At 39.6% G+C, this 15,576-nt stretch overlaps 1 protein-coding gene across 3 annotated transcripts in view; it reads right to left on the minus strand.

Annotated features, from left to right (window-relative positions):
• Nucleotides 1-7,431: 7,431 nt before the first annotated feature.
• LOC103701705 (ADP-ribosylation factor 1) overlaps nt 7,432-15,576 on the minus strand; it is a 41,122-nt gene continuing 32,977 nt past the window's right edge. Inside the window, exons 7-9 of one of the 3 annotated variants that reach the window (XR_003384629.2) lie at nt 10,332-10,449; nt 8,780-8,910; nt 7,432-7,823 (exon numbers count right to left, since the gene is read on the minus strand). Coding sequence is in view for 2 of the 3 variants with exons in the window: in XM_039128964.1 (XP_038984892.1) it covers nt 7,839-7,911; nt 8,780-8,910 (204 nt within the window). In the remaining variant the exon portion in view is untranslated. Of the gene's footprint in view, nt 7,912-8,779; nt 8,911-10,331; nt 10,450-15,576 lie in introns of all 3 variants that reach the window. The other 2 variants (XM_039128964.1, XM_008783869.4) reach the window with 2 other exon arrangements.

Raw genomic sequence — 15,576 nt, forward strand, 5'->3', positions numbered from 1 at the left:
GAGTTCTATTGGGGAGAGCTTCTATCTTCTTGGAGGGGAAGGAGGGGGTGGGTGGGGGTGGGGCCTCATGGGACACGTGGAGGGTCGGCGGCCATGTAAAATGATTTTTAGTACTATTTTAGGGAATTGGCGGATCTCTGCTATCGTAGCTGCCGTTGGTCTGTGCCGACATGGGACCATGGGAAGATAGGGTCGGGCCGTTGGGGCCTCAGGCATAGAAAATTAGTATTCTTGACGTGGCGCTGTCCCACGCCGGTGGGACCCAGCTTCTTACCACTGTCGCTCCCTCGCGGCCGGTGATTCCGTTTAAACTGTCCTTGAAGCCGAAATAAGACAGCGGTTTATTGCGGTAAAATAACTACGCCATTGGCAAGTTATTTATATACACATATATAAATTTTTTTTTTTATAGAATTGCTTGTCCATAATCCAATATATACTCTTATTATTAAACGGCTGCAACATTTTAACGGCGATTGTTTTATATCTGACCGTAACCGGGTGTGGAGGATTAATCACGAGGATAGGCAACTCCAATCCCTTCCGGTACCGAGGGATGACCCCTTATCGGTCAGAATGTCGAAATTGCCCCTCCCTGCCGATGCCGGTGTCAGCAGCTTTAGAAGGTTGGGCACTTGGGACAGAGATATGTTGGAGATAAGTGGGGGCAATATCGTCTCCTCATATTTTGGTTGGCTTACTTTTTAGCGTGAGCCTATCAGCTTTAAGCTTTGCCGTGTCACGGAGGAGGACCATGAGTCCATGACATCGATCGCTTGGACTTTTGTGGCTTTTGCCGACTCGCAAAATTAAGGCCCACGCCCGACGGATGACTGCAGGCACTTGCCCTTGGTGATGCGACGCGATGAGGGGCAAAACCGTGCTTTCGATAATCTCATGACGACTTGGCTGCCGTCATCATATAAGCTCCTTATCGCGAATCAAAGCACGGCCTAGACTTCAACCATCGATAACCACGTGTCATCGACCTTAGGGGAATTCGCGTTTACTGGACACGCGTCGGGTGGAGAAAGGTTGTTTGGATGGAACGATGCTATGGAATCCGTAGTCATCGTGCTTCCAGGCAGGAGCAAATTGCCGGGATGCAGGAAAGGAGGGAGGCAGAGGCGAACATGTAAGGTGGTTCGGGGTGTGAAAAGGATCTCCACGGCAGCTGGGGACCATGCAGTATTATGGACATCCCATGATCCCTCTAGGTTTCCTGCTCTTCTTTCTTCTTCTTCTTCTTCTTCTTCTTCTTCTTCTTCTTTTTTTTTTTTTTTTTTTTTTTTTTTTTTTTTTTTTTTTTTGGTACAACCTCGCCTCACACCCTACGAGTATGGATACGGCCTACAAAATCTAAAACAAATAAAGCTAAAAGAGACTCCGGCATTGTGTCGGACTCCCTCAAAATAAAATCTCCAAAATGTTGAGCTGCATAGGAAGCAACCCAATCAGCTGCACAATTCGCTTCCCTATAGACGTGTGTAGCCTGATGGGTTTTACACGTCTGCAGAAGTCTGCGAATGTTCAGAAGCAGCGGTCTACCCTCACCTGCACGACCTCGGCCCATGACCCAATCAATCACAGTGGCCGAGTCGCCCTCAAGAATGATCTCGTCTGCACCAAGTGTCCGTCTCGCATAAGATATGCCCTCCCAGGCGGCTCGGAGCTCAGCACACACAACCGACGCATCGAAGATCCGCTGACCCCCCAACGCCACTAGCCTGGCATCATGATCTCGAATGACGAAGTCTACACCTCCGCCTCTCCCATCAGCTGCCATACTACCATCGAAGTTCACCTTCAGGAAATCAGGGGATGGGAGTACCCAGTATACGAAAACATATCTGGGTGCTAAAAGAGCAGAAGGGGTACCCCAGATCATCGCCTTATCGGTGGCCTTTGGGCATTAGGATTATCGCCCCGGTATGGCCTTCTCGTAGCTCTCTTTAGGGAACGACCGCCAGAGTAGTCATGAGACCCTGGATCGCGATCTGATGACTCTGGGTGGCTGGACGCCTAGCAAGTGGCTGGGATGGTGGGCCCGCAAAAGGCCATGTAGCTCCCGCCGGTGGGTGAAAGGGTAACCGAGAGGTTGCTTTCCTTATAGAGATCTTAATGTACGGACCCAGAGATCTCAAACGCATTAAAAAAAAAAAAAAAAAGATAAAGGCCGACTTGTAAGTTCCCAGTTGCTCGTGCACTACCGCTCTTTCAGTATGGTGATTTTTCTATTTTTCTATTTTTTTTTCTTCCAAAGCTCTTATCAACAAAGTAACAAGAATCCCATATTTTGCTAATTGTCAAGATATTACAATATAATAATGACTAAAATTTTAGAACTCCTGGCAGCGTCTTTATGAAAACAGTTGCAGGTTTGAGTCAGCATGCCCTTATCCGAATCAAAATATTACTTTAAAGTTTGCATTTGGTTCTAAATCTAGAGTAAAAGGACCGATCAAAGTTTTAGTAGATGCATTGATATGTGGATACCGTATTGAATATTTGTTTATTTCGTAAAGTTTATGAGTCCGAAGTTTTCATTTTAGGACATGCGCGTGAAGTATTTTCGTTTCTTAAATTTTTCGATGATACATATTGTCCTTTTTCATACAAAATTCAGCCATTCTTTACCCGCCACTTCACATCATTTTACTGTTGCGCAATGGCGCAGGGGGCAACTCAATTTTGCTGTTTCTAAACTCCTCTCAACCCAAAAGGATAAAACTCGATTCCTAATCTCCAATGTAATCACCAAAGATCCTGTTTTTTTTTTCTTTTTTGTTGATGAAAACCAAAGATTTTGTTAGTCATCTAATCATATATTTATATATATGAAGTATACAAGTAGAGTAAGTTTATGTACCAAAAAAATAGAGAGATGGAAATTGGTTTGTTTTCAATAGAGTTGAAATTGGATCACATATGGATCGAATACCAATATATCCATATTCATATTTGTTTTATTAGATAAATAAAGATACAGATGTTAGTAAGATGCAAAAATCCATATCCATATTTATTTTAAATGGATACGAATATAAATGAGATGTTAAAAGTACAGATATAAATACATATATAAGTTACATAATTAAACTTTATGATCGTAGAATAAAAAAAAATTACTAAGTGAAAGATAAATCAAGTTGAAAACATGTTAATGTGGTTATTTATTTTTTAAAAATTTTATGAGTAATATATAAAATTAAATAAAATTATAAATGAAATTCAATATTCATATACAAATCGATATTTATCCATTTTTTAAATTAATATGAATACAATTATTGATATTAATTAGATACTCAAATTTCTATCCATATGTAATATTGATTTGTTGCCTCGAGAATCCAAATAAAGAGTTGAGGTTGGTCAACGACCGAATTGAAGAGTTGAGATTGATATCTAGGCTCCAAGCTTGGAAGTTGAGCTGGAGAGTTGGTGGAGACAATTGGTGGCAAATGAACTTAATCTCGAACAGAATGATACCTAGCTAACTTGAAAATAGAAAAGAAGGTTCGATGCTTAATTTAGTCAGGATTCTAAGAAAATAGAGAAAGTTTGTGAGAAGTTTACAAGCGAGAATTGATGAAAGAACATGCCTTGAGGTTCCCTTATCATCCTTTTGTATAGAATGGGGTTCATGTCCGTCACTGAAATTAATGAGGCATGTATTAATTGCTTCTTAATGAATTCGATGTTATTCACGTGGTGATAATTATTCTCTTGCATAGTAATGGCCGAGTTGGCGCAACCGTCTTTGAGACCGTAGCCATGCTCTTAATAAGCATTTAACTGCTTTTAAACAGACTTGGATGGAAGACATGCGGCTCTTTCTTACTATTCGATTGGGTCGATCTAGGAATTTGGCCAACACCGAAGTAAAGTTTGACTTCCGACTTAGTCGAGATTCAGGTACAACTTTCTAGATTGGGAACTTCTTGAGGGGATATGGAAGAGGATAGTCCTTTGAAGCAACTATATTATAACTTTCCCCTTCGCAATCTCTTATACGTAGGATAAATTTTGTACTCGAATTTCCCGAGATTAGCCATGCGGTTGATGCTTTTTTTTTTTCAATTGGAGATATGGGAGAAGGCTCGATGCCTCTCTTCCTTTTATAATTAATACTATCATTTGTTATCTGGTTCTGACGGTGATGCCAGATTTACTTTGCGTGATTTATATCCCTTTCATGGGATTAGGCGGGCGTGTTAGGTCGAGCAAATAACGCCCTGGAAAATGAAAATTTGGGGGACGGTGAGCCGGTGATTGGTGGGCGTTTCGAACATCAAAAAGGCAAGTTGGGTTGGCTTTTGGCCACGTCACCATCAGACGCACTAAAAGTCGAAAGATGAGGACGACGAGCGACCAGATCCCCATCATGCCCTCAATGTCGCCTACCCGACGGCCTGGCCTTACCACGCGGAACCCCATCCAATACATAGCCAACTGCAAGAGACTTCGATGCAGTTCCCCTCGACGGTCGCCACGTGTAATCTTGGTTGGTCCAAAAAGGAGGAGGACCGCTTTTGCGATCCTTGCGTGCCTTGGCATCGACGTCATAGCCCGCGCTGCATGCAGATGCAGACATGCAACTAACTTTGGAACAGATATTGAAGATATCTCAGATATATCTAGCTGAAGCTTAGGTATTGGAGTGATTAACAATAAAAAGGGAAGATATATGTTTGGCTATAAATAGTAATATACACGGGAGATCATGTATTTATATAGGAGTTATCACATCTTAGATATATGCAAGAAATTTTCTTATTTGAGTATCAAAGAAGCATCCATAAGTTTGCTTTAGATGATGAGGTTGCGCGACAATGCCTAGAGAGTTGGAAGTGGACAGGGCCACAAGCCTACCTGACCTTGATTTAAATTGTTTTTCAAGCCTAGAAGTGGGTTTAGACTGAAAGTTTCTTTCCAGGTCCTTGCCTGAACCCAATTGGATTTGGATTGAATAAGCTCATTTAGTTGAAAGGTCGGGCCCAACTCGAATTGACCCGATTAATTCAGAATTTTTGGCCTGGTTGATGAGTTGATCCAAAATACTCAAGGGCAACTCGAAAGACTCATTGCAGAAAATCTCAATAATGAATTTGGGTTAGGATCGGGTTTATTTTGGAGCTCATAATTTAAGTTGGCTCTAGCTGTGCCAAGCATCGGACCGAGCCTAGCTTGAAATTTATTTGGACTCTATTTTTAGGCCCAAACTTGGCTTAGACAATCATGGGCTTGGCCCAAGGCTTGACCCGGAGCTGGTTTGGCCCATTGAGCCTTGGACCATTTGAGCGTATTTCCAGCCCTAACTATGTCGATAAAAACTAAGAATGTCAGGGTAATAAAGATAGGATTAAGTTTTATTCCATCAAAGACCACCTAGAATTTTTTTTAAAAAAATAATGTTTAGGCAAAGGATTTGCTGATTTGGTTGCAACACTAGAGGTATCATGCAAGATCCAATATTTTGGCTTTTAGAAATATGCAGCTATTTGATAAAAAGTGGACGTTGGTTAAAGATAGTTGTTCAGAAACACAATTTTAATGAACCATAATTTTTAACAAATTTATATACATATTTGGTGTCACTTTTTTTCTTGATTAAGATTAGTTGTTCAGCAACACTCAACATTCTGGCAGCCAAAAATATAAAATTACCTAACATATATTAGTTTAGGGTAATTAAAATGCATCAATCATGGGTAAATTTGATACCTAGCTACATATTCAAGCAAGAAGTTATTTTCCTATCAAATGATGAATCCTTTTTGTTTCCTATCTTACTTTTCGAGAAAAAAATTTCATCTTAATTATGTTTTAATCAAGGAAATCTTGCAAAAAAGTTTCATTTAATTACTAAACTTGTTATTTTCACCAAATAAAAAAACTTGCTTTGAATTTTATTGGACTGTTCTAGAGTAGCTCTTGTAAATATTCATACGAACATTTTCGAACACGCGCTTACCCCATATGCATCAATGTGGTGATGGAAGCTTAATTGTTTACTGAAGTGCAAAATGAGCCATTTGTGATAGAAGAACTAAATAAATTAATATGACTTTTTTTTAATATAGTAATAATAAATTTCCTGCAAATATATCCGTACAACATTATTCCAGAAATCTTAAATTAATTCTAAGACTATATTAGGAGCATGGTATTACGTATGATATATTAACTCAGAAAAGAAGAGCTTGACGGTAGAATTACAAGATTTTGCACTCAAAATAGTTTGTGGGGAACCATTTCAACTAGTTTGCATGCTGAAGTTGGACCTCACAATAAAGTTTTCACTGTTCATAGTTATGTTGTAGTAAATTCGAGGTGTGACAATGGCTGCTTACCCGGAACATATGTAGGGCCTTCTGAAACAAAATCTTTCTTTTAGCTCCGTGTTTGCAGTCTCTCCTCCCGTGTAAGAGAGGCAGGTTTTTTTAGGGGGCGAGGAGAAAGGCACGTTTCGTACCAAAGTTCCCGCTATTGACTCGTCCGGTTCAACCCACCATTGACCTGCCTGATTCGACCCATTACTCTGAGATTTTTTTTTTAATTAGTTAATGTTGTAGATTCTCTTTCTCAAAAATTAGAACCTTTAAAAGGTTTGTTTATTGAGTTCTAATGCACATTTTTTGTGTTAATTCAATCGTAGGATATATATTAGTGCTGGCTCAAGATGATAATAATGCCCACTCATGCCAGGAACTGGGGCAACTCTGGCTCGGTGATACTTTGATGCTTCAAAAATTTTTTGCTTCTTCCTCTGTTCCACCAGTAGAATCAAGAGCTGCTTATGAATGATCAGTAATGATCAGCTAACCGGTTTGCTTTCAGCAGGATATGGTTGTAAAAGGGCCACTGAGATCCATTGGATTATCTCAGTACCTAGTCATGGCATTTGATCTAATCATATGCTCCAAGACACTTGAGCTATTAAATCTACCTTCTTTGCTACTTCCTCTACGTCCTCGTCTTTCTTTGCTTCTTCTTGCTGACAGTTCCAGGGGCTCAGATTTTGGTTGAGACGTTGTCCCACAGTACCCAACAAAAATTATGAAAAAAAAAAAACTCTCTCATTCCTATGATATAAATATCATATATAATAAAATTAATTTGTATTTTTTATATTTTACATTTTTTGCTTTTCCAATCTTTTAATAGTTTATTTTTTATTTTTTACTATTTTTATTATTTTTTAATTAATTTATTTATGCCAAAAAAGAGTTTCGCATGCATGCAAGCCCTCTTCGATGAAATAAAGTTCAACTTAAAATTCATCACCAGGATGCCCGTTTTGTGATGATTAGGCATTTTTTTATTTTTCATTTCATATCCCTGTCGTGCAAAGCCTCAATGCACTAACAAACCTTTCTGAAATGGCAATATGTACCTGATAAGGTTTTCTCTCATCAACAACGAATGTTTGGAAACACTAATTAAAAATGGAATCACTGTTATTTGTCTAATCCATAGATAAGTAGAACATTAATAATCGATGATCAATGGCAATCCTGTAAAACAATTTTATACCCTCAGACAATAATTGCTCCCATTCTACAGCTGCTGAAAGTCCTTAGCGTCCCAATGACATATATTCCAACTCAACCACCATTGTACAAGCAAACATGTGTGAGAAAAAGCATTGGTTATAAGACATCTCAGCGAGATTTTCCATCATGGCATGAAGAACCAAGATCATCTTCTTGCGTCCTTTCACAAGATTTATAATTCTATCCAGCCTCACTTTTGGGCTTGAGAGAGACGTACACCCTTGCACCACAAATTAGCCTCCGGACTTGAGAGTGTTACTGAGCCTGCACCAATGAACATTACTTCCCGCTAAGCTTCAGCATGTCATGAAATTTCCATCTTGTTTCTAAATCAACTTTCACTAGAGCATCCCTATGTGGAAAAAAATAACCATATCTACTTAACACCCTGGAAGAGAATGTGCTTTGGTGAATGTTTGAAGAGTTCAACCATCAAATCATCAGAAGGGATAAAGATCTACGACTTGCACACTTGGAAAATCCAAACAGATAGATAAGATGGAAGAAGAATGCTGGATAAAAAATTAAATGTTATATGGAGTTTGTTGAGATCAATCATCTATGGAATAAATACCGATTCATGTAACTTGCCATATAGTTTTTCACCACAAGTTGCAAAACATGAATATCAACATACAGCAATGTTTGTTACTGCACTTGATCTATTCTACTTTGCCATCTGCATATTATTCTTGTGCACTAATTTCTTCACCTTCTACACAAAAACTAATGAAGTTCAAAACCACTGCACTCGTTCTGAGAAGGTAGTTTTATGGTCAGCACATAGTTAAGGACAGAGTGGAAGCCAGATAAAACATAATGAATATGAAAATCCAAGTATTCCACGAAAAGCTAAATCAGATAAGGTTGTTCTGTCATACTAAGGCCATAACAAGCCGACTATGTCTTAGATCTTCTTGCTGGACCATGTTAGCCACCATTAAATTGTCATAAAGGTTGCATCTGCTAAGCAGAAAGCATGGCCGGTATCATTGAATAAAACTAGTCAGGCTCGTCTATGAAAGTTTACCTTTTGATTCTTTTCAAGAATCTATAGCACTTAGTTTCTCTTTACTAGTGATGTGAATTTTGATTTCTTCAATCATATTTTCTAGAACAGGAAACAAATTACCAGATCACAGAGAGGCATAGCTTAAGTGAGCAAACGCTATCATCTCTTCATTATTTAGATGAAAACTGAAATGGTCAATTAAGCTTACCAATCTAAGCCCTCAAATAGCCCTTCTCCTTTTATAGCTGAAGTTTTAAAGATGGCCCACTGCCGGTTTTTTATCTTATGAAGTTCCAGGGATTCGGTTACTGCAGCATCATCAAGTGCGCCAGGGAGATCCTGCACAGGAAGACAAATAACTATACCACTGAGACAGATCAAGATGTTAAGATTTTCTGCAAGTGAATGACATGCGACATGAGCAACCAACATGGGCAATAAGGTAGGCCATGACCAAATAGCTAGAAGACCTAGAGGCATTTTATCCTTATTACCAACAATAAATAAGCCATGGTTAAAAAAAAATATAGAATAGCAGCCTTGAACAACTTATAATATAAAGTATGAACACGGCAAGCAAAGAAAGCAAAACATCAAGTATATCAGAGGTGTAAAAACTTGCCAGAGAAAGAGCAGCTTACTGCATTCACAAGAGACAGCAAGATGAAATATTGACTCGGATACTGAAGGAACATCCACTCGGCCAAGCAACAAAAAAAATAGAGGAAAAAAAAAATTGGAGCAGACAACCAGCCACCAAGAAAGATATCACGCTCATATGAGATAACTGCTTATAAAGGATGCACAAAATAGAAAGTTAAATATAGATTTCAGAAAAGAGACAGCCATGATGATGATGACAAGATATTTACATTGATTTCCTACCAACATTTCCAGTTTCAGTTGAAACCTAATCTGTTTTGGCCGAAACTAAATCAAAATTAACACCTGATTTTGAGTTTCAGTCAATTTCAGTAGTTTCGGTCAGTATCAGCGCAAAATTGGCCAATTTCAGTGGTTTCAGCTGAAACATGCCCAAACCCGCCATAGATGCTTTTTGTACGTTTTATTTTATGTTTACAATGATATCAAGGTCTCTATTTATTTTAAGTACACAGGCTGTAAGTATCAATTTAACGGTTTTTCTGTCTCTTTCTTTAGTTAGAAGAGATAGATAATAAAATTAAACCTTCATAGGCAAAGAATTTTTTGGTAAACACTTATTGCAATACTTTATAGTGTGAACAACTAGACAGAAGACATTCTACAAATGCATGCAATTTACTAAATAGCGACAAACTCAAGAATATGAGAAAAATGCACAAACTCACTATACATGTGAGTTTAACGATGAATTTGGGAATTGAAGCTTAAAGAGTGACTAACACACACATAAACATAAGCTATCTACACATACATACATGCTTACATAATCACATGACTAGATATCCATGTACTTAATTTTACTCATATGCAATATTAACTTCAGCCTAAAATTATACATACAACTCCAATAAAGAACCAATTTAACACAAAATATTCTAAATTGTTGTATAAAAATTTTCATGGTTTCATTCATTTTTCTTTTTTGAATGTTTTTCTAGATCTTTTTTCACCGGATCTTAAAACTTGGAGTGAGACTCTAAAAATCATCGAAACTACTAATAGTGAAACTTCACACACCTAGATAAAACTGGTACCAAAATCGAGTTTTCAAACGTCAGTACAAACTGGACTTGAGCAAATCTAGCTCGACTCACCTGGCCCTACTCGATCTGTGCCCTGCCTGGGTTCGGCCTGGTTTCTTAGGCCCGATGGAATATTAGGCTGGAATTGGAATTGGCTTTTCTTAACCTATCTTGATCCATCCTGATATACCTGCACAATATAAAGTTTATATTTTATACACTATATTCATACTACAAGTCAAAACCTATATATTAGATTAGACAGTTTTTTTTTAAAGAATGATTTTGAGTTAAAACATATAAGTAAAAGCTGATGGGAGAATCCCACAGCCTAAACCTTTCCCATCTTCTATAGCTGCAGCCACCATCCTACCCAATTTCTCCTTCGACAATAGCAGCATCACAACCACCTGGTGGTTTTAGTACGTTTTCTTCCCTCCCCCTTGCTCACTCCCTTCACCCCTCCTCCCTTGCTCTACCCCTCCTCCCTACCTCTCGTTGTTGAAGTTAAGCCAGCTCCACCATCTCCTTGACCTCATCTTCCTCTCTGTCTCTCTCATGCGCTTGTACCCCCAAGCCCTCCTCCATGTCTCTTTTCCTCACTGCTACCACCTTATCCATGATCACTGCCTCCATCTGTTAGATGTATGCCCTAGAAGCCAATTTGGCTGACACATTGTTGATTCTAGGGACATAATTTTGTACTTGACTGTTTATTATTGAATAAATAAAAGGCATCTTTTTCATTCATATTATTTATGTGTCTATGAATCGTCCAAGAAATTAATAAGATGATACATATTATCAAGAGTTGAGAATTTGAGCCATGTATCATTGGTGATTAATTTCTAAATGCTCCTGATCAATGGATCATCACGAAGACGGTGATCGATCCGATCAGTGCACAGATCACTTTCCTTCTGGATGGACGAGACTTGAGTCCACAGTGTAGGGACACTGAAGTGATAGTGCAGGTGCTTGTTAGAGAACAAGGGTACTGAGCGTGACCAAGACAAGAAGTCACTTGGATGTCTATCCACTCGTCAGTGACTTGCTTGATGTTGCAGTAGTGTGACTGGTCCTTTGACCTGCGGTGCTTCGGCTACTCACAGTGAGGTTATTGTAGTTTGACTGCACACATACATGGTCTCTAGCCATATGGGTCCATGCAGTGTAGATTGGCTGCAGTAAGTTCACTGTAGGAGTAGGGTATGCACCTATAAGGAATCTATCGACCTTGATAGAAGAGGAGTGATCCTATGTGATTTGTTAGACTGAGTTCTAAGACCTTGGCCAGGGCAGTAATATAAAGTGGAAAAAGAGTTTTCCACTATCAAACTCAAGTCGAATAAATCTTGACATATGACAGACGATGGAATTTGACGAGTTGTCCATGACCTCCGTCCTGTAGGGATCCACGATAGTAGGACTGTATCACACGTTAACTGCACCTAGAGGTTCATCTTTCTATTCTACTGGGTAGCCACTACATGCTGCTAGGTGTCACTGGTGGATGGTGGGACTCATAGGGATTATCTTGATGATCGATAAACCCTAATGAGTTGAGTTGGAATCGTTCCAACCCATTGAAAGGAGTTTTCAATGATATTGTGATAGAGATCATAATATATCTCACTACCAGTCAGAGTAGAACCTATGGGGTCACACACACTAGAAGTATTGACCGATCCGATGGTTGAAAAGTGATTATGAATCACAAGTAATCAATTTGATTGATAAGAAGTTGAAGAAGGAACAAAGGAAATTAATTAATTGGACTTAAAACAAGAGTCCTACTTCGGGTAGGATTCCTAGAGTCCTAATTGGATTAGGACTGGGAATCCTAGTTGGAGTAGGACTGGGATTCCTACTTGGAATAGGATTCCTGCAATCCTAATGAGATTAGGAGTTTTGAATCAAAATTGGATTCCTACTTGGAGTAGGATTCCTAGAGTCCTAATCAGATTAGGACTTCGGATTCAAATAGAGTCCTAATTGGATTAGGACTAAAATTAAATATGTCCTAATTTGGATTAGGGTTTCTTAAGTCACAATTAATTATTAATCTAATGAATCAATAAGACTCCTAATTGGACTAGGATTGAAGAGTTCAATTGAGTCAAAATTGATTTAAGTTCTAATTGGATTAGGACTTACCTAGATTGGATCCTAATTGGTTCACCCTTGGGCTAAGCCTAATTGGATTAGGGCTTGACCACATTAGGGCATTTCAAACCCTACTTAATGTGGATTAGGGTTAACCATGAGGAGGGGAATATGCCCCTCCCTTTTCCATGTGGAGAAGGGAGAAGAGAAAGGCAAGTTGTCATGGAGCTCCTAAATGTTAGGAGCTCCACTCCTTTTAAAAGGAGGACTAGGGCCGGCCCCCAAGTGAGAACCCCTCTCTTCCTCCTCCAAGTCGTGGCCATCCCTCATCCTCCCTTGTTTCAGCCGCAAGCAAGAGAGAAGGCAAAAGAAAGGGTGGCGGCCTCCTTCCCCTCTCTTCCTCCATCCAACGCAAGGAGATAGAAAGAAGGCTGCAGGGGCTTGGATCTTCTTCCTCTTCTTCATCCTTCTTCTTCCTCCTCTCAAGCACAATCAAGGGTTGATTGAAAGAGAGGAAATCAGCCATCAAAAGAAGTCTTTGCAAGGGAGCTAGCACCCCGGGAAGACAAGAGAGCTTTGATCGGATCACTGCTTCGTGTGGATACCCGTAGAGGCCGGGCACTTGAACGGCTTCAAGCGAACCTTCATCCTAGACCACGAACTTCAGTTTGCGGTGATCATCTACCCGCACAAGGTGAAGATCTGATCTTCTAAATGCATTTAAAAGTTTTAATTCTTATCTAATTACGAAAGGTCTCGAAACAACGTTCATGCGATGAACGTTGATCCCGCACATGCCCCCTTTCCGCTGCCATCTGATTTTTGTTTTGAAATATCAGCGGCATGGGCGGGTTTCCAACAGTGGTATCAGAGCCTAGGCTTCGTAGATTAAGGTAAGAATTAAATATCTAAAGGCTTATTAGATCTGAAAATTGAATGATCATGCATGCTGAAAATTTCTGCATGCAGATTTTTCAGGGGTGCTGATTTTTGCATGCTGATTTTTATGTGATAAAATGATAATTCTAATTGCGTTGTTAATGAGATTACAAAGTTTAGAATCATGATTAGCATGATCAGCAACCTATGTCATGACATAATCAGTTAGTTTTCAGATCTGAAAATTATAATTGTTGCATATGGTGATGATCATAGGATTCAAACCCTTTTGGTATCAAATGTAATGACCTGCGATGTGATCTGCGATGTCATGTAATTTTTCAGATGCTTGCATGCATCTTATTTGATGTTTTGAGAGGCCTGCGTGCCTCCTAAAAGGAGATGTAATTTATTTTTATTTTTATTTTACATCTGGTTGTATTTCTGTGATGTGATGTACGTCAACGATCAAGTCGAAGATGATGCATGAGATGAACAGGGGTCTAAGCGGTTGATGGCGATTGGATCAAGAGTTGATCAAGGATCGGATCAAGGAGGCTTGGAACCAATTCAAGAGTTGAAGACCAGTTGATCGATTGACGTGCATGTGTTTGTAATACGACCTAACTAGAATCCATGATCATCACCTATTTAAAGTTTAGCTTTAATTATTGCTGCGATTATAACTGCCTGCAATGTGCCGTTTGCATGTGATGTGAATGTGAGTCGGATAGATAGGTTTACATGTGATGTAGCAAACCCAATTGAGACCTAAATCAAAACCTCCTCAATCAAGTCGAGAGTGAACCGACATGAGCAAGTCATATTAGATTAATTGATCTAATTGGTGTCTAGGAAAGCATGAAAGGTGGTTACTTAATTAGGACCTTACTCTCTGAGTAAGGGGAGCCTCCCACCTGCTTACCTGGCCAATTGTTCGATTACCTCTTATGAAGAGCTCAAGTTGCAAACACTAAGACCTGATTAACCAATATTAAGTCAATAGGTCTTCCACTGTAGTAGAGCTGCTAAGGCCTTTCTGATGTTGATTTGTCTCGGCTGGACACAGTGGTCAAGTTGCATCGGGGGGCTGGACCTCTCTATAGACATGAGATGTTGTAGGATAAAGGTGGGGTTGGGCACCAATAACTGTTAGGTGAGGACCCAATGACGACTTTATTCCTACGGTTATACGGTGGGTCTGACTTAACTAAGCGATGGGACCAATAACTATTAGGTGAGGTTTTCATGGCTTAGAGACCAAGTTGCACTGCAACATGCTTGAGAAGCATTGTACAAGAGTTGTACATTCATCAATCTATGTGTCACCAATAACTGTTAGGTGAGGTGGCATGTAAATTGGTGGGACCGCAGTACCTACTAGAAACCCTAGTCGTGTGGGATTTCCGTTTCCCTACCAGAGGAGTGTGAGGGATTCAAGAAAATAGTGGGAGTTACATTTATTCTAAAAGACCTTAGAACAGATTAGGATCAAGTACAAAAGTCTAACTAGAATCTTTACTCTCTGCAGATACAATGTCAGCTTCAAACCCTTTGACCCGTATTCTTGAGACCAATCGATTGACCGGAACCAATTACAAGGACTGGCTTAGGAATCTCAAAATTGTTTTGAGCTGTGAGAAAATAGGCTACATACTCGATTCAGATATCCCCACAATACCAGCACGTCCTACTGATATTCAGCGACAGATGCATCAAAAGTGGCTGGATGATGACATTAGAGTCAAATGCTATATGATGGCATCCATGTCTAATGAACTCCAATGCCAGCATGAGAATCTCAAGACTGCTAGGGACATACTAGCACACCTGCAAGAGTTGTATGGTGAGCAGAGTCGCACAGCTCGTTTTGAAGTGTCCAAGAGGCTCTTCAAGACAAAGATGCGCGAAGGGCAGTCTGTCCATGATCATGGTCTGACTATGATCAAGGACCTAGAGGAGCTTGAGAAGCTCGGAATGAACATGCACAAGGAATTGCAAGTGGATTTGATCCTACAGTCACTTCCTGATTCATTTGGTCAGTTTATAGTAAACTACCACATGAATAAGATTGAATGCACTAAGACTGAACTGATCAACATGTTGGTAACTGCTGAGGGAGCCTTGAAAAGTTCAAGGGGCAATGTCCTTGCTGCTGAGTTGACTTCTGGTTCCAAGAGAAAGTCTACTTGGAAGAAAAAGAAGCCTGCTAGGAAGCAGAAGAAAGACAAGAAGCCAAAGAAGGAAGTTCAAAAGAAAAAGGCTAACGACAAAGGAAAATGTTTCCACTGCAATGTCGAAGGCCACTGGAAGAGAAACTGTCCTTCATACC

This window comes from Phoenix dactylifera, chromosome 1 (genome assembly GCF_009389715.1).
Source record: "Phoenix dactylifera cultivar Barhee BC4 chromosome 1, palm_55x_up_171113_PBpolish2nd_filt_p, whole genome shotgun sequence".
Taxonomy (NCBI): Eukaryota; Viridiplantae; Streptophyta; class Magnoliopsida; order Arecales; family Arecaceae; genus Phoenix; species Phoenix dactylifera.